Source organism: Canis lupus, chromosome 1 (assembly GCF_011100685.1).
Source record: "Canis lupus familiaris isolate Mischka breed German Shepherd chromosome 1, alternate assembly UU_Cfam_GSD_1.0, whole genome shotgun sequence".
Classification (NCBI taxonomy): domain Eukaryota; kingdom Metazoa; phylum Chordata; class Mammalia; order Carnivora; family Canidae; genus Canis; species Canis lupus.
Window position 1 is genome coordinate 117,601,876 of NC_049222.1, and position 17,550 is coordinate 117,619,425.

General features: G+C 53.8%; 3 protein-coding genes across 10 annotated transcripts; 2 read left to right on the forward strand and 1 right to left on the reverse strand.

The window, feature by feature from the left end:
• The first annotated feature begins 1,445 nt into the window (after nucleotides 1-1,445).
• TYROBP (transmembrane immune signaling adaptor TYROBP) lies at nucleotides 1,446-4,610 on the forward strand. Its single transcript, NM_001197117.1, has 5 exons — nucleotides 1,446-1,589; nucleotides 1,974-2,000; nucleotides 2,153-2,287; nucleotides 2,456-2,502; nucleotides 4,378-4,610. The coding sequence occupies exons 1-5, from the start codon at nucleotides 1,529-1,531 to the stop codon at nucleotides 4,441-4,443; spliced, it is 336 nt and encodes a 111-aa protein (NP_001184046.1). The 5' UTR covers nucleotides 1,446-1,528; the 3' UTR covers nucleotides 4,444-4,610.
• Nucleotides 4,611-4,761: 151 nt separating this feature from the next.
• On the reverse strand, nucleotides 4,762-7,819 carry HCST (hematopoietic cell signal transducer). Of its 3 annotated transcripts, XM_038529249.1 has the most exons (5): nucleotides 6,635-7,684; nucleotides 6,143-6,231; nucleotides 5,722-5,745; nucleotides 5,142-5,273; nucleotides 4,762-4,911 (listed from the first exon to the last, which is right to left on the reverse strand). In XM_038529249.1, exons 2-5 carry the CDS (start codon nucleotides 6,177-6,179, stop codon nucleotides 4,871-4,873), a joined length of 234 nt encoding a protein of 77 aa, XP_038385177.1. In that variant the 5' UTR covers nucleotides 6,180-6,231; nucleotides 6,635-7,684; the 3' UTR covers nucleotides 4,762-4,870. The 3 variants fall into 3 exon arrangements, 1 of the variants encoding a protein (XP_038385177.1); XR_005354725.1 differs by lacking the exon at nucleotides 5,142-5,273 and having other exon boundaries at nucleotides 4,775-4,911; nucleotides 5,680-5,745; nucleotides 6,143-7,819; XR_005354724.1 differs by lacking the exon at nucleotides 4,762-4,911 and having other exon boundaries at nucleotides 5,680-5,745; nucleotides 6,143-7,769.
• On the forward strand, nucleotides 7,420-14,848 carry NFKBID (NFKB inhibitor delta). Of its 6 annotated transcripts, none has more exons than XM_038529247.1 (12): nucleotides 7,436-7,637; nucleotides 8,946-9,046; nucleotides 9,238-9,298; nucleotides 9,759-9,976; nucleotides 10,208-10,398; nucleotides 10,481-10,586; nucleotides 10,700-10,846; nucleotides 10,960-11,011; nucleotides 11,105-11,253; nucleotides 13,018-13,134; nucleotides 13,455-13,619; nucleotides 14,177-14,848. In XM_038529247.1, the coding sequence occupies exons 4-12, from the start codon at nucleotides 9,971-9,973 to the stop codon at nucleotides 14,228-14,230; spliced, it is 987 nt and encodes a 328-aa protein (XP_038385175.1). In that variant the 5' UTR covers nucleotides 7,436-7,637; nucleotides 8,946-9,046; nucleotides 9,238-9,298; nucleotides 9,759-9,970; the 3' UTR covers nucleotides 14,231-14,848. The 6 variants fall into 6 exon arrangements, with proteins under 6 accessions (XP_038385173.1, XP_038385175.1, XP_038385174.1 ...); XM_038529248.1 differs by lacking the exon at nucleotides 7,436-7,637 and adding an exon at nucleotides 8,403-8,550; XM_038529243.1 differs by lacking the exon at nucleotides 7,436-7,637 and adding an exon at nucleotides 8,562-8,835.
• Nucleotides 14,849-17,550: the final 2,702 nt, after the last annotated feature.

Here is a 17,550-nt window from a genome sequence, read left to right on the forward strand (position 1 = left end):
AAGACCCTCCAGCCTCAGAGCTTCCTCTGATCTCTGACTGCCCCGTGGCTCACTCGGCTTCAGCCACCTTGAGGCCTGGTGTGCTGCCAGTGGGGCTTCCAGGGCCTGGTCTCTCTGTGCTCACTGCAGACCCGGTGGTGGTAGTGGAGGGGTTGTTGGTTCTTTAGCAACTGGACTCGGCCAGGCCTGGGCGATGGTGGCTGTTACCAGCCTGTGCTACCTCCGAATGGGCCCTGACTCTCCTCTGGCTTCCAAATCCGCCCACCACCAAGCGCCACTCAGAGTCTGTCCCATGACCAGCATCCAGTTTCCCCTTTTCTCCCCTAAGACCAGGCCCTGGTAGCTGTGGAGTGTGACGCCTGGATGGGGGAGGAGGGCTTCCTGCCACTGGCCCATCCCCCAGTACCCTAACCTCAGGTTCCTCCTAGCCAGCCCCAGCTCAGGCTGGCAGTGGGGGGCGGCGGCACGACTAGAGGTCCCTGTCTCCTCCTGGGTGCCCTCCTTCTGTCCTCACTTCCAGCTACTTCCTCATTTGGTGGTCACCACGTTGTCTCCCATTTGCCTCACCCCAAACCCCCGATCCCTGTGTCTGTACTGGGTTTTATCAGCGTCACTGTCTATCCTTCTCTCTCTTTCTCCTTCCCAATCTTTCATCTTGGTTCTTTTTTCTTTCCCTCTAAGGATCAAATATCTGTCCTTGGGTCCTGGGTTTCATTATCACCTTTATTGGCTGTGTCACCTTGCCAAGTGTCTTTTTTTTTTTTTTTAAGACTTTGTTTATTTATTCATGAGAGACACAGAGAGAGGCAGAGACACAGGCAGAGGCAGAGTTCTGCGGAACTTGATCCCAGAACCACTGCTCAACCACTGAGCCAAAGGCAGATGCTCAACCACTGAGCCACCCCGGTGCCCCTGGGCAATGATAAGAGCAACCATCTCAGATGGGTGTGGGAGTTGAAAGAGTTAACACCGTAGGACAGAATGCCTGCAGCTTATTAGGACCCATATCCCGATGGCTCTCTGCAATATCCTATAAATATCACAAAGTTCTGATTATCAAATAATTATAGCTGGTACTTATAAAAGGCTAACGAGTGTTGGACCCTGTTCTGGAAACATTAATTCACAAGCCCCTGCAAAATAGGTACTAATTTACTCTTCCATTTTACAGGTAAGGGAGCTGAGGCCCAGAGAGGTTGAATGACTTGTTTAAGCCAGGAAGAGGAAAAGCTGGCTTCAGTCATAGCCACTGACTGTCCTGTTGCACTGATGGCTGACCCCCGGTCAGGGGTGGATTGGTGCATGTAGCCTTTTTCTTTTTACGTCCAGTCCTTAGAGGCTATAGCGTGGCCCCCACGGTGTCTCGGCCTGATTCTTCCTGGCATTATCTGTCTCCGTCCCTCCTCCTGTATTGTCCCCTCCTCCCTTCTGCCACCGCCCACCTCAGACTTCCTCCTTCACTTGGTTGGACGCTACACCACATCCCACCGGCCCCTGGACTCTGGCGTCCAGCAGCGTCGCCTGTGTCATGGGGGTCCTTGGACCTTCCAACAGGCTCCTGTTCCTGCCTCTCCTTCTGAGCATGGGTGGTGAGTTGGGGGCTTCTACAGCTGCCTCCCGAGTCCCTGGGTTCAGCTTGGGGCAGAGCGGGGTACAGGATAGAAAGAGAACCAAAAGGGAGGTGGGGGAAAGCAGATCCCTGTCCCTCAAAAGTTATGTCTGTCTCCCAGAGCCAGAGCCCCCAAGATTTGGCCTCTGGTAGAAGCAAGGGGGAAGGGACTGTCCGGGTGTCGCAATAGGACAAGTTGGGATAGAAATAGCACAGTCCAGTAGCCTTGATGCTGGCCCACAGGTCCCACCAGACACAAAATTCCACTCATTTCCTAGCTCTCAGGATCCACCCTCCCCACCTTCTGTGCCCACCCTCCTGTCACAGCCCCATGACTCAATTTACCTTCTTTTTCTCCCCTCAGGTTTCAGCCCTATCCAGGCACAGGACGGTAGGCCTAGACTCTGCAGTCTCCCTCCCTACCTCCCGAAGATCTCCCCACCTCTATCTGTTCCCCAATCTCTCTGAACCTTCCCCTGCTGACACTTCCTCCCAATTCCCAACTTCCACTGACCACCCCAAACCTTTGGGCCACATTCTCAGGATGCAACTGCCCCGTGGTGAGTCCCGGTGTGCTGGCAGGGATCGTGCTGGGGGACCTGGTGCTGACCCTCCTCATTGCCTTGGCCGTGTACTCCTTGGGCCGAATGTTTCCTCGGGGACGAGGGTCTGTGGAAGGTGAGTGGGGCTGGCGAGGGATAGCCTGGGACTTCCTGAGGGAGGAGGAAGCTCCCAAGTCACAACCATCCGAAGTGGGTGATGGAGGGGCTGATTTTGCATCAGCAAAATGGTCCCAGTTCACCACCTGAACTGTCTCTGCACTCTGCTCTACTCCCCATCCCCCAGCAGTGACCAGGAAACAGCGCATCACTGAGACAGAGTCGCCTTATCAGGTGAGAAAACCAGCTTCTCTTCCTCACATGTCCCTCCTACCCTGTAGGTGTCTGTCTTAAATACTTTCCCAGTCCCTCTAGAACCTAGACCCTAAAGCCACTTTCTGAGCAACATTGCCAACCTCAAAGATTAACGGGGCATCTGTCCAAAACGGCTTTCAATGATCAATCATGGCCTTATGCTCAGCTTACAATGTGTGAGAAAACATGGGGTTTTATGTTTGCAAGGGCACATAGAGGCCTTTGCCAGAAGGCAAGCACTGAAGTGTTCGGGACAGGATGATTTCTGGGACGAGCTCTTAAAAGAGCAGAGAACAGATTTCAGCCCCAATTCGGTAACTCTGAAGAGAGGAGTTTTAGACTTTTTGGAAGGAAGGATCCTGTATCCCTTTGAGAAGCTGATGAAAGCTAGAGACTCCTCAGAAAAACTCACACAAAAATTTACAAAACTGTGCATGTGATCGAGGGGTGGTACAAGTATCTTGAAACCCTTCTTAAGGACTACCATGCAGGTGTGCCTAGGGTGGCTCAGTCCATTAAGCATCTGGCTCTTGATTTTGGCTCACGTCGTGGTCTCAGGGTTGTGGAATGTCTGGCTCCCTGCTCAGTGGGGAGTCTGCTTGGAACTCTCTCTCTCCCTCTCCTTCTGCCCCTCCCCCTCTCCCCCTGCTTGTGCTCTCTCTCTTTCCAAAATAAATAAATCTTTTAAAAAAAAATTCTCCTCTTGCCTCCATCCTCACATGTGCATGCTCTCTCTCTCTCTCTAAAAAAGAAAAAAAAAGGGATCCCTGGGTGGCGCAGCGGTTTGGCGCCTGCCTTTGGCCCGGGGCGCGATCCTGGAGACCCGGGATCGAATCCCACGTTGGGCTCCCGGTGCATGGAGCCTGCTTCTCCCTCTGTCTATGTCTCTGCCTCTCTCTCTCTCTCTCTGTGACTATCATAAATAAAAAAAAAAAATGCCACCATGCAGACAGAGGCACCTTTCCATCTCTTGCCTCTCTGTCAGTGCCCTTCTACACTTTGGGGAGTCATGGGCTCCTGTGCGAAGCTAAGGGAAGCCAAACAGCCCCCTTCCCATAAAGATGTATACCCAGGCCAGTCATTCGTGTAGGATTTCAGGGATTCAGCTTGAGGGCTGCCTCTTGGGGCCATAGGTTTCCCCCCTCCCTGCCCCGCCAAATATGAGCCATGTTCTGTGAAGTCTCTTACTTACTTGCAGCCAACTTTGCTTTGTCTCACCTGGGGATTAAAAAGTCTCTTTGTAAAGTGTAAGCATCTTGAGTTTGGCCTTGTGAGGTCCAGGAAAATGAGGAAGCTTTTCGGTTATTGGGGGCAGTGACATGTTAGGGCAAAGCATGATTCTCATTTACTCAACCTTTGGTGGGATTTATTGAGCACCTACACTGCAACAGAGTTTACATCCTAGTTGGGGAGATAGACAAATGAACAGTTGAGATAATTTGGGGAGGTACCATGAAGAAATAAAGCTGATATGACAGTGACGACAGTGGGGGCAGGGTGTGGGTGAGGGGGGGAGAAATGTGATGACAAAATCAATAAATGCTTCTCTGAGAAAGTGACATGAGCTGCGACTTGAAGGGGGAGAAGGAACCATCCACGGGAATATCTAGGGAACCAGGGTTCCAGGCAGAGAGAACAGTATGTGCAAAGGCCCTGAGGCTGGGGCATGATGATGAGGTGGAGGAGAAAGGGAAACACTAAATGTACTTGATTAAAATCCAGATCTCTTCCGTGGCTGCGAGGTTGAAGAAGCTGCTAGGAGCCTTATAGGCCACTGGGAGAAGGCTGAATTTTGTTTTAAGTTTATTCAGTGGACCTCATCCACTAATGACTCCCACCGTGTCCCTCCATTAGGAGCTCCAAGGTCAGAGGTCAGATGTCTATAGTGACCTCAACACACAGAGGCCGTATTACAAATGAGCCTAAACCACGGCAGTCAACATCCTGATGCCTGGATCCACTCATTCCTGACACCTACCCTGCATCCTATTCCTACTTCCACCAAGATAAAGATCCACAGAGTGCCCTCTCTGAGAGGTCAGATTTCTCTCCATCACTGCCCCCAAATAAACGTGGCACATAAAAGATCTGTCGAGTCATCCCAGATCTTTCAGCTGAGGGGGGCTTGGATATGTGGGACTTGGGGCGGGGGGGGGGGGTCATTTACCCAGAAACAGATAAGTGGGAGGGAGGCTTTGGGGACCCTGGGGTTCTTTGAGGAAGAATTAGAACCAGAGGTATTTTCAATGGCTTTATTTCACCCCAAAGTGGGGAATGTGTTTCTGTGCTGCCACACACAACACAGGAAGCAGAGGGTCAGAAGTCCAAGGTCTCACTTACACGGGGGTCAGCCCCTGCCAGGCATGTTGATGTAGATTTTGTCATGTTCTGGAGGTGGGGGAGAGAAAGCATGAGGCCTGACCACCTACCACCCACCCACATCTCCACCTTCCTGGGGACCCCCTGCCTCAGGGGTTTCCTCTGGAGTTCCCCTCCAGTCACCGCCCCCAGGGTTTCCCCAGCATCTCCTCTAGGGCTTCCCTTGGGGGGCCCCTCCCTGGGGGCCCCTTCCCTAGGGACACTTCTCCCTCCAGGCCCTACCCTGTCTCTGTCCTCACCTTGGGTGGGCCTGTGGCGTGGGCAAGCACACACAAACACTGCTGCAATGATTAGCAGCGACACCACCGCATGGGCGGCCATGAGGCCTGCCAGCAGGGGCAGACAGACAGGCTCACATCCGGAACAGGAACCTGGAGGGTGGGGCCCAGGGGAGAAGGCAGTTGAGGAAGGTTCCAGACCCTCAGGGCTACACTTTGGACACTGGGAGCAGATGAAGTCCCTGGCGGGTGTGTGTGTGTGTGTGTCTGTCTGAGATTCCCCAAGGGTGACTTGGGGGATGAAAGAGGAGGTGGGTGGGGGCCCCCAGCACAGAGAGACATACGAGGTGCTTTGGGCATAGCGGGGACTCCCTACGAAGGCTAGGGGGTAGCCGAGTCCCTGGGGCTTCAATCTGGTGATGTGGGCAGTGAGATGGCGACCCAGAGAGGACCCCAGATCCTCGGGGCTCTGATTTGGTGAGAGGTGAGCTGGTGAGCTAGAGAGCCACTGGGGCTGTTCCAGGACCCTCAGGCCACCCTGTAGGGATGGAAGCAGTACCTGAAGTGCCATGGCAGAGGGCAAGGCGTGCTCATTTCTCACCTGGGGTCACCAGAGCTGCAATCACTGTGAAAAGAGAGGGAAAGTGGATTAGCAGGGGAGAGGCAGTTTCCAAAACAGGGTGCAGGGAAAAGGTGGTACCCTGAGAAGTAACCTCCGTTTGGGAGAGAGCAAATGAGAAAGAGCCCAGATGGGTAGGGGAGCTCCCAGACACACACACAGAGATAGAAAATCAGCAGTAGAGACAGAGACAGGCCTGGCAGCGAGAAGGGGAGATGAACAGGCAACTACCCCAGACTCAGCTTCTCTCCCCCAAAGAACCAGGTCCTGAAGCTAAAACGGATCTCCAGAAAGGAGAGGGTACTGAGAGGACCTGCTCTCAGCACTCCTCCCTTCAGATGCCACCCAAGCCACCCCTCTCATAAGTCCTCTGCCTGCCAGGCCCCATAACCACTGACTTCACCTGGGAGCAGGAGCAGGATGTCACCGGAAGGGGCCATGCTAGGCTGAGGCTAGAAGGGGTCTGGCAAGAGGCTTTGGTCCAGAGAAGTCCTGAGGAACAGTTGGGGAGTAAAGAAGCAGCAATAGCGGATGTCACTCTGCTGGTGGCAAGGCCACCTGCTTCCTGTGTGAAGGTGTGGGAGGGGGAGAAGTGGTGGGTCCCTGTGACTGCCTTTGGGGATGAACTAGGGGTAGGGTCAGAGACCAGGGAGGCTGCTATGATTGTCCAGGTGGAAGGTGACAGATGGACCAGGCTGTGGGCACTGAGGAGGTTCTGGAGAGCTTTTGGAGGTGGAACCAACAAAACTTACTGATCTTGTAGGTATGGGGTGTGTTTGAAAGAGAGGGATTCGGGATGACCAAAGCTTCTGGACTGAGCAACTGAAAAGATGGAGAAGGAGGGGAGAGGGGAGGAGGTTTAGGGGGAAAGTGCCAAGGTCTGGGGACACTGAACTGGAAATGCCGACAGATCTCCCTGTAGAACTGAATGACCACGGCTGCATCTGTGAATCCTGGGCTGGAGGATGTAAATTTTCGGGTTGATGCCTTATGGATGGCATTTAAGGCCACGAGACTGGATGAGATCACCAAGGAAGTGAGTACAGGCAGAGGAGTGCCCCTGGCCCCCAAGAATGGGGGTGAAGGGGTGGAAACAGCCAGGGAAACTGGGAAGGAACAGCATGTGAGGGAGGAGAACCAGGAGAGCAGAAGTCTCGAAAGCCGGGGGAGAAATGATTAACATAGTCCCCAAGATGGGAACTGAGAACCAGCCACCCCAGGGATGGCAGTTGGCCTGAGGGCTGGGAATTCCTGTTCTTGGTTCACAGCCATCCGGAGGCACCCAGCAAAGTACCTCCCTCGCAGTAATGAACTATTCTTAAGGATGAACGAATAGACGAGAACTGACCTCTGGAAAACAAAGTGATGTGGGGAAGAGGGAGAAATTTGAGTTCACCCAGGTCACTCTTGCCTCCCTCGGGACCAGGAAGTCCCGAACCCCAGCCTCCTCTTACCCCAGGACTCAGTAATACTGTCCCCTCCCAGCCCAGGCCCCAGAAATGGAAGCCTCCAGAACCCCCTCGGACAGAGACCCAGAAGGCCAGGCCCCCAGCGCCCTCCTCCTTCAGGTGTCCTCTGTCCCAGGCCGCTTCTCCCTCAAACCAAAGACGCCCCGCCCGTCGGGCCCCCCTCGTCCGAGGGAGGCTCAGGAGTGGGGGCCTCAATGTCAGCCCCGCCCATTCAGGGACTGGACCCGCTCTAGCGCGACGCGGGGACTCCCGGGCCTGTGGGCGGGCCCTGCCCTTCACTGGGCGGGGCCGGAGACCCAGTTTTAAAACTCGTGGGGCACGACCCTAGATCGGGGACCCGGCGGCGGCTCCGCGGGGGAAGAGCGAGGCTGGCGCAGCGCCGAGGCCGCGGCCCTGGGGGCCCGCAATCCGCGCCACGGAACCCGAGGGGTAAGTGGAGGTGGGGAGGTGGGGCGCGCGGCCCCTCGAGAGCCAGGGTGTGGGGGGTCCGGCCCCCGAGAACCGCGGGATGGGGGAGCGTCAAGCCTGGGTGCTGAGAGTGAGCGGACGCGGGCGCCCGGACTGCTGGGTGGTGATGGAGGCCGGGAGGCCGGGAGGCCGGAGGCTGGAAGCCTGGGCTCCCGGGGGCGAGGGGCCCGGGGGTTCGGACTCCTGGGTCCGGGCGGGGGGTGGGTCCCCGGGTGGTGCGGGCGGAGGGGGCTGGCGGCCCGGACCCCCGCTCCTGGGGGCGTGGTGGTTTAAAAGCCGTGGGTGAGGCCGGGCCGCCGCGGGCCGCGCCGACCTCCGCCCTGCCCCCGCCCCGGGAATTCCCGCGTCTCCGCCCACGCCGGCCCCCGCGCCGAGCAGGAATTCCCCACGTGCGGGGATTCCGCGAGCTCCACGCCTGGCCGCCCGCCGGGCTCGGAGCCGGACACCTGCGGCGCGCCGCGGGGAGGGGAAGGGGTGGATGGAAGATTCCCTTGCGTGAGCGCCGCGACGTCAGCACGTCGTGTCTGGGCCGTTTCCGAGTCCGCCCTCCCCCGCTTAACCCTTCCTCCGCCGGAACCCGGGCTCGGGAGGGCGCGGGCTCCGGGCCTCGACTTCCCGGGGGCTGCGGACCAGGCTCCTGGAAACCGGGGCTCCCGGGCGCAAGGGGGGGCGAGGCTGAGCGCCCGGACTCCTGGGTCCCGGGGCAAGGGGCGCTAGGCGCTCGGGCTCCCCAGAGTGGGGCCTGGACTCTTAGATCTGAGGGGCGCCGGGGTCTGGACTTGGCTGAGCCGGCGGGCTGTTGATTCGTCGTCCCCTGGGGAGAGGGGCTGGGGACCCGGGCCGGACGCCTGGTTCCCGTGGACCGTGCGTCGAGGTCAGCTTCAGGGCAGAGCGACGCGGGGAAGCTGCCCGTGCGGCTCAGGGCGTCATTGCCAGCGGCCCCCCAGGCCCCGCGACTGGGAGATCTGGGGGCTGGGAGTTTTCACGGAAGCTGGGGGGGGGGGGGGAGGTGCTGCAGAGGGGCGCGCCCCTCCCCCTTCCCCAGTTTCCACGACGCTGGTGGAAAGTTGGGTCAGAGGGGAAAGCGCGGAGCGAAGGGAAGGAAACGGCGGAGGCGGAAGCTGCACCTGAGAGCTAAGAATGGCTCTGGGGTCCTCAGGTGGCGTCAGCCTGCCAGTTTTTCCGCGCAGGAGGTCGAGGGAGGGGGCCCGAGTTGGGTGACTTGAGGACCTCTGATCGCCCCCCCCCCCCCCCCCCCCCCCCCTGTAGTGAGCCGGGGTGAACGCAGCCACTGCCCATCGCAGACCGTGAAGAAGCTCCTGGAAGAACAGAGGCGCCGTCAGCAGCAGCCTGAGGCTGGGGGGGTACCGGTAAGGCCCGGGAAGCCCTGAAGCGGGACTCCCGTGAGGCCGTGTCCTGTTGGGCGGGGACTTGAGGGCTCCCTGGGCCCTCAGCACGGAGCGGGGGTGCGGCCCTGACTTAGATGCTGCGGCTGGGACTGGATGCTGAGGGCTGTGTCACATAAACTCACCCTCCTTCGTTTCTGTTTATGCCTCTCCAGGGACAGTTTCCACCTCCCCCGGCCCAGTCCCTGACCCCATCTGTGAATGAGAGTGAGGCTGGTAAGTCTGGAAACCCATCTGGTCCCCTCAGCTGGCGCAGCCCCAGCTTTCTTCCCCGACTCAGACATTCTAAATCTTAGAACTTTGGGGAAACTTAGGAGTCAGACCAGACCCTCTTTCTTGCTGCGACCCGGTAGCAGCTTGATCTCCCAGATTCTCTGGAGCCCGCTAGTCTATGTATGAGGTCCTTCCGTGTTCCGGGGGCCCAGGCTTGCAGCCCTTTGTTGCTCCAAGAGTCTAGGCGCTCAACCCTCAGTGTCCCTGGAGTCCAGGTGGCAGAAGTCCAAGCTTTCAACCGCTTGGTGCCCTGGATTCTGGGTTCAAGCCCTTTGGTGTCCCACAAGTACTAGCTCTCAGTACCTTGGGAGATTCCAGGCCCTCACTCCGGTCCTCCAGTCTAGGTCAGGACTTCCCCAACTCTGGTAATCAGGCCTGCCCCTGCCCCTCCTCTCACACACAGGCCATTCTCGCTTCCCAGTACACCAAGAGACTGTGGGTTCTGGACCTGGCAGCCTGGCTCCCACCACGGGCTTTCCAGACTGGGACCCCAACACGCATGCTGCCTACACAGACAGCCCCTACTCTTACCCTGCTTCTGCTGCTGAAGGCTTCCTGACTCCTGACTTCTACCCACCCTCCGACCCAGGGCGGCAGTGTCCATATTCTGTGGGGATGGAGGTGAGATACAGAGTGGGAATAGGATGCTGAAGGACCCCTAAAATTCCCAGTTGCCCTCATGCTGGATTAAGATCCCATTCTTCAGATGGGCAAAACTGAGGCCCAAAGGTCCAGGGTCACTTGGTGCAGGCGGGGCACCCAGCCACTCTGCCTGGCACTGTGTGTACATCTGTATGTTAGGAAGAGGGAATTCTCAGCTGACTGGGTCTGCCCACCACATGTATCCTTCAGGACCCCCTGGATACCCGGCTTTATGCAGAACCTTCCCTGCCACAGGCAGGATCCTGGAGAGGTTCTGGACTTCCTTCAGGACCCCCACCGTTGCCTACTCTGGCCACCGGACCATCCCTGGACACAGCCCGTGCTCACATGCTGGCTTTGGGGCCTCAACAGCTGCTGGCCCAGGATGAGGAGGGAGACACGTGAGTATAGGGGATTGCGGTCTGCATGTTCCTGGCTTAGCAGGGCTGCTGTGCTCACTGCTTGCCCCCTACCTGTTCTCAGGCTCCTGCACCTATTCGCGGCTCGAGGGCTGCGCTGGGCAGCGTATGCCGCAGCTGAGATGCTCCAGGTATACAGACGTCTGGACATTCGGGAGCATAAGGGCAAGGTGAGGGCCGGGGGCCTGGACTGGATTTGAAGGCAGAAGGTCTGGGAACCTGGATTCTTGGTTTGCAGAGGGGAGGAGACTTGGGCTCAGACTAACCCTCTTATCTCCTGCAGACCCCTCTGCTGGTGGCTGCTGCCGCCAACCAGCCCCTGATTGTGGAGGATCTACTGAACCTGGGAGCAGAGCCCAATGCCACCGATCATCAGGGACGTTCTGTCTTGCATGTGGCTGCTACCTATGGGCTCCCAGGAGTCCTCTCGGTATGGCCAGCTGGCCGGTGGGGTGAATGGGATGGACTGGTCGCTCACATCCTGGCTTCCAGGGCTAGCAGGCCTGGGGAGACTAATCCAGCCCTCTGCCTTCTCCTCCTCAGGCTGTGATTAACTCGGGGGTTCAGGTCGACCTGGAAGCCAGAGACTTCGAGGGTAAGTTGAGTGGTCGGCAGGGTGGGTGTGGCAGGTGGGCTTGGGTGGGGTGGGTGCCCCAGATGCAGAGCCCTCACTGTCTCTGTTCCGCAGGCCTCACCCCTCTCCACACAGCCATCCTGGCCCTCAACGTTGCCGTGCACCCACCTGACCTATGTTTCCGGGTACTGAGTACCCAGGCCCGAGACAGGCTGGCTTGTGTCCAAATGTTGCTGCACATGGGTGCTGATCACACCAGCCAGGTGAGCTGGGCAGTGGGCAGCCGGTCTCTAGAAAGGTGTGTGGGATGGGTCACCTGGATGTCCAGGGCTTCCAAACAAAAGCTGACTTGGCTCTTCCCAGCCTGGTGAACTTGAGCACGTTACTTCAGCTTTTGTGCCCCAGAGAATAATATTATTGATCTTAGCTTATATTGATCAAGCACTTTACTATTCATCAAACACGGAGTTTCATAGATTAGCTAACTGAACCCTCACAAATACTCTTCGACATGCGCACTGTTGTTACTTTTCCTGTTTTACTGGTAAAGAAACTGAGGCACAGGGATCCCTGGGTGGCGCAGCGGTTTGGCGCCTGCCTTTGGCCCAGGGCGCGATTCTGGAGACTCGGGATCGAGTCCCACGTCGGGCTCCTGGTGCTTGGAGCCTGCTTCTCCCTCTGCCTGTGTGTGTCTCTGCCTCTCTCTCTCTCTCTCTCTCTGTGTGACTATCATAAATAAATAAAAAATTAAAAAAAAAAAAAAGAAACTGAGTCACAGGGGTCAAAAATCTTACAGCTTCTAAGTGTCAGGGGATTAGAATCACGTGGTTCACGCCAGAATCCAATGCTTCATAGTTCTGTTACTCTCCTTCCCCTGCTAGTAGCTCTTTCACAGGCTGCCTGAGAGAATTCAACATCCGCTTATTATTTTGCTTTGTTTTTTAGTTAAAGAAATTTGAACACAGATAAAATATAGAAAATAATATAGTGAACTCCCCATACCCAACATCAGTAATCAGCAACTTGTAACCAGTCCTGCCCCATCCATTCTTCAACTTTCCTATAGTATTTTAGAGTAAACCAAGCATGTATTTTTATCCACAAATATTTGTGTCTTTAAAGTTAAGAACTCTTTTAACCTCAATACCATTATTCCATCTTACAAAAAAGTTAATCTCATAGTATCAAATATCCTGGCTGTGTTCAAATTTCTGATTGACTCTAAAGTGATATGCTTTCTTTTTTTTTCATTAAAAGTCTAGGATCCAAATAAAGCCCACATATTGCCATTATAGGGCTTTTGTGTTACTTTAAGATTTTATTTATTTATTTGTGAGAGACACAGAGAGAGAGGCAGAGACATAGGCAGACGGAGAAGCAGGCTCCCCATGGGGAGATCCCAGGACCCCAGGTTTATACCCTGAGCCAAAGGCAGATGCTCAACCACTGAGCCACCCAAGAGTCCCTTAAGGACTTTTAAAGTCGTTTCCTCCTCTATCTCCTTGTCTCCTCTTCGTTATTTATTTGGTGAGCCAACTAAGTTGTTTTGCCTTGTATAAACCCATCATATTTTTAATGTCCATTATTACAAACTCTTTAAGAACAGGTAATCAAGTTTCACTGTGCAATATGTCTTTATTTGCTCCAAAATATGAAGAGAACAATTAAATAAGGAAGTACACATAGGCTTAGTTGGTCCCCCAAAAATGCTGCTCAAGTCGCATCCCTACAGATATGGGCAGCTGCTAGCCCAGAGCTCCTTAGGAGGATTAGATATAAGAGTCTTCTCCTCAAAGACACTTGGGCTGGAAACTTGTCATAATAAACACATGGTCCTGTGATGCGTACAATGTGAATGGCAGCCCCTTAAATGTGGTGCTCTTGTTTAGTGCACAACACATATAACTGTGTAAGGCACCCCTGGGTGCTTGCAAAGGAGGAACGTGGTGTCTAAGGGCTCTTGGGTTCCATGGGAGGGGCCTTGGGTGTGAGGACTGGCCTGACCTCCGCCGTTCCCTTCTCTACAGGAGATAAAGAGCAATAAGACTGTTCTGCATCTGGCTGTGCAGGCTGCCAATCCCACCCTGGTTCAGCTGCTGCTTGAGCTGCCACAGGGAGACTTGCGGGCCTTCGTCAACATGAAGGTGGGGGCCTCGGTCGGAACGTGATTGTGTGAGATAGATGGAGAAGGGCAGCGGGATGTTGGGAGGCCTGTGGGCTATGGAAGGGACGGCTAATGGAACATAGGCAAGGCCTCTATAGGATGTGGATGGAGATTGGGGGAGTGTATAGGCCATGGATGGAGGGGCATGTGGAGTGGGATTATGGAGAGGATTCTGGGCTGTGAGGAGGGACAAGTGGGATGTGGCTGTGAAGCAGGAGTGTGATAGAATCTGAAGTGCACTGTAGAGGCCCGGGCCAGCTGAGTCTGAATCCTTAGCAGTCCTCCCCTCACTGTCCCCAGGCCCATGGGAACACAGCCCTCCACATGGCAGCTGCTCTGCCCCCTGGGCCACCCCAAGAGGCTATCGTGCGACGCCTGCTGGCAGCTGGCGCAGATCCAACGCTGCGAAACCTGGAGAACGAGCAGCCTGTCCACCTGCTGCGGCCTGGGCCGGGCCCTGAGGGGGTGAGCACTGGGCCCACCCTGACCGCAGAGTGGCCTCTGACCTAACAGTGTGAACCCCTGACCCTACCCATTCATGACTTTAGAGGATGACTTTTAATCTCAGGAGCTGACCTTGGTCCTCTACAGCCCTGATTTGAAAGTATGACCTCTGACCCCAGTGTTTGATTTCCCACCTGGTACTGGTGACTCCTCCTAAGCTCTACTTCTAACCCTGAGTCCTGACCTCAGGGTGTGACCTTTGATTCCCAAGTATAACCTCTGACCCCCCTACCACAGCCCTAAGTGTGACCTCTGACCCCTTGCCTCTACCTTTGACTCCTAGTCCTGAATTTTAACCCCAGAGTGGGAACCCCCAGCCAGCAACACCTTTATCCTTCATCCCTAGTGCTGGCTCCTGAACCATCTTCCCTAACCCTGCACCTTGATTCTGAACCTCTGACCTGCAAACCCAATCGACCCTACTCTGTTCTGTACTTTACCCCCCACCTTCACAGGGTTTCTGTCCCTTATCTCTTTTTCTAGCCTCCCTAACTTCTCCTCCCCCTCCTTGTCCGCAGCTTCGGCAGCTATTGAAGAGGAGCCGTGTGGCACCCCCAGGCCTGTCCTCTTAGGACTCAAACCCAGAACCTGGACTGATTTTTCCAGTCCCCTCCGTCCTGTGGGACAGCCAGCGTATGCTAATGTTGCAAATCCATGATAATGTATGTGGAATGTCCTGCCATCGGGGTCTTACATTAAAACCCCAAAATGGCTGCTGGGGGGGTAAACAATCCCCAATATTTGGGGTGGTGTGATACCCCTCCCCCACCCACAAGGAGCCCTCTTGATGATTTCTGTGAAATCGAGGCCCCTTGATTGTTTCTGTGAAACACTTTAGACCCTAACCCTTTCTCCACTGGGATCCTTTGGAGCCCCCCTTCCCCTCCTCAAGTCTAGTTCAACTCCTCTAGAACCCCAGATATGATTTCCCTACACAGTACTTGGGGTACCCCCAGAATAGCTCCCAGTGTCATCCAGTAGAGCTCCTAAGATGACCCCCAAACCTCCCCAGGACCCACACCATTCATGTCCTTACCCCTGAGACATAGGAAGGACTCTTCCTAGATTCAAGTCCCCTGGGTCCTATGCTTTCTAATTCAGAGCTCAACTGGGCTCCATCCTTGATCTCCGCATTTCCAGTGAATTTCTCCCCTATCTGAAACAACTTATTAAACTCAGTTTGGACTGCACTGTCATTGTCTTCATCTCTGGCGGCATTGGTGCAGGGGAGTGGCTGTGGTGCTTGGCTGAGGAGGCGTGTTTGGATGACTGTGCCTGGGTGGGGTGTGTAACAGACCGTGGGTGCCACGTCCATATCCCGCCGCCTTCACCCTGTCCACCCTCATCCTGGCGGTCTGACTGCCTGTGGGCATTGTGAGACCCCTGGTGCCTGCCTTACCCTGGGTATGAGCATGGGTATGGGTATGGGTAGCCTTAAATGCCAACAAATTTATGCCACTTACCATCCAACAGCCCTCTAAGCAGAGATTGAAAGGAGATGGTAGAGAAATATTCCAGGTCCCTCACTTCTATGAAGATAATGTGGAAGTGTGTGTTCACGGGCTTTCGGAATTCCCCAACAGAATTAAGCTCCCAGCTCCCCATACTGGTTCTGGCTTGATAACACACCCTTTCCTGTCTGCTTGCCCTTTTCTGTGTCCTTTCCCACCTCTCTTACCAATAAGTTGTCCTCAAATCCTTCTTCCAGAGAAACCCAAACTAAGACAGAAGACCTCCACGATGCCCTCTTCTCATAACTGCCCCACAACCTCTGCCCTGGACTTTGTCCAAATCTTACCCCTACATGAGCCCCCGCTGAAAGCCCTCTGACTTCTCAGAGCATTCCACTGCTCAGAGCCTCTTAAGGACAACAAACCAAGCATACTTCAGGGCATGTGCCAGTGTCTCCACCCCAAAACTTAGCTTAAAACAACCATCTCTATTTGCTCATGATCCTCCAATCTAGGCTGGGCTCAACTGGATCGTCCTATCCTACTTTGGTCACTCTTGTGGCTACAGTCAGCTAGAGGCCTGATTAGGCCAAACAACTTCACTCACATGTCTGATAGCTCAGTTGAGATGGCTGGAGCCACTGTGAGTGGGCTGAGCATCTCTAGGTCCGTGTAGTCTCTCCAGGAAGGTGGGTGGGTCTCTTCACCTGGTGTTTCCAAGAAGTCCTTGCTTACATCATGCTTGTTGACATCATATTGGTCAAAGTCATTCACAGGGCCAAGCTAGAATCTGGGGAGGGGGTACTACACAGAGCTTGAAAATTGGGAGGCAGGGTTTCAGGAGCCATCTGTGTTAGTCTCCCATATCAGCTGCCCTGTACCAGCATACATTGCTCTTCTGTGTATGCACATAAAGGCAGCTGACCCATGAAAAATTCATAGGAATGTTATTTCATAGATTCTAAGAACTTAACTGGAATTCATCTTATAGTCATAGTGTGGCATAGTTTAATTTCTGTACTTTTTTCCTTTGTGGTACCTAAAGATATTTATTTATTTATTTGAGAGAGAGAGTGAGTGGGGGGAGTGGGGCAGAGGGGGAGGGAGAAGGACAAGCAGATTCCATGCTGAGCATGGAGCCCAATGTGGGGCTCAATCCCATGACGCTGTGATGATGTCCTGGGCAGAAACCAAGAATTGAATGCTCAAGGGGCTAAGCCACGTAGGTGCCCCATTAGGTTATTTCTTATCATTGATGGCATCTTAGAGTCTATTGACATATAAGATGTATATCCCAACATGTATCAACAAACATACACGTACTTATTAAAATAACAAAATGAAAAATAAAATGACAAAATGATTAAATGTCTCTAATAGACTATTACTAAAAGAAAAATTAAATTGTTTTCAGTGGGAAGAGAAGGGCAGCTTAGTAGCACAAGAGCATCAAATGAACAATAGCAAAGTTATTTTTCCTGCTGGAATTTCAGTAAGTGTTTTAAAATTAATTACCCTAAGTATCCTCATTAATATGTAAACATTATTAAGGAATCACATACTGAGCAAAGTGAGCAAAATGACCTTCCATTTCCTTGCCCCACCTGTTTGGAGCTCCTTACCCATTGTTATCCTGTTGATCACCCCTGGCTGTGTAAACAAAGGCAGCTCTCCCCCCATCTGTGGTGCTAGTCATAGATTTCTGCTAAAGTGTCTCAGTACAACTAAAGATCTCAGAATGTTGGAAACAGTTCTCCGATGAAGCTGTGGCATTGTGTCCAATTTATACCATGTAGGCATCTTCCTCCCAATGTCTGCTACGTCTATATTTAATATACATGACTTGTATTTACATGTATGTATTATAAAGAGACACTGTGAGCTCATAGGCTCTTTGGGAGAATTAGATTTAGGTGCTTCCTCCCTAGGGCATCTGTCAGAAAATTGTATACTTAGCGGACATTAGAACATAGCATATTGCTGCCACCTGCTGGGAAGTTGTAGTAAAAATGCAAATCTACAGTGTCTAGAAAGTGAATGGTATCACTTGGAATTTTGCAGGGCACAACCTGTATGGCGTATGGGGCAGCCTTGAATTTCTAGGCAGCAGGTCAGCAAAATGGCTAAGTGTATGGATGCTAGAGCCAGGTTGGCCTGGGTTGAATCTCTAGCTCTGACCATTCCTAGATGGTGACCATGGGCATGTAATGTAACTTCTTATCTCCATTTCTAGTCATAGTACCTCCTTCACGGGATAGAAGTAATGATTAAGAGTGTCAATGTAGTAAAAAGCTCTCGGAGGGGTGCCTGGCACAGAGTGAGTGCCTTATGAGTATTTTCCACCATGCTGTTTTTAAAATGTATTTTTTAAATTTATTTATTTATTTATTTATTTATTTATTTATTTATTTATGATAGTCATCAGAGAGAGAGAGAGAGAG

Excerpts from the sequence above, each read along its gene's own strand:
- HCST (XM_038529249.1), bottom strand. The coding sequence starts at position 6,179 with ATGGCCCCTTCCGGTGACATCCTGCTCCTGCTCCCAG. Across the intron at positions 5,746-6,142 it reads CATCCTGCTCCTGCTCCCAG|TGATTGCAGCTCTGGTGACC; the intron begins GTGAAGTCAGTG and ends CTCTTTTCACAG. Across the intron at positions 5,274-5,721 it reads TGCAGCTCTGGTGACCCCAG|GTTCCTGTTCCGGATGTGAG; the intron begins GTGAGAAATGAG and ends CCCACCCTCCAG.
- TYROBP (NM_001197117.1), top strand. The coding sequence starts at position 1,529 with ATGGGGGTCCTTGGACCTTCCAACAGGCTCCTGTTCCTGCCTCTCCTT. Across the intron at positions 2,001-2,152 it reads CCCTATCCAGGCACAGGACG|GATGCAACTGCCCCGTGGTG; the intron begins GTAGGCCTAGAC and ends CCACATTCTCAG. Across the intron at positions 2,503-4,377 it reads AGACAGAGTCGCCTTATCAG|GAGCTCCAAGGTCAGAGGTC; the intron begins GTGAGAAAACCA and ends TCCCTCCATTAG.
- NFKBID (XM_038529243.1), top strand. Across the intron at positions 9,047-9,237 it reads CTGAGGCTGGGGGGGTACCG|GGACAGTTTCCACCTCCCCC; the intron begins GTAAGGCCCGGG and ends ATGCCTCTCCAG. Across the intron at positions 11,254-13,017 it reads GTGCTGATCACACCAGCCAG|GAGATAAAGAGCAATAAGAC; the intron begins GTGAGCTGGGCA and ends CCTTCTCTACAG.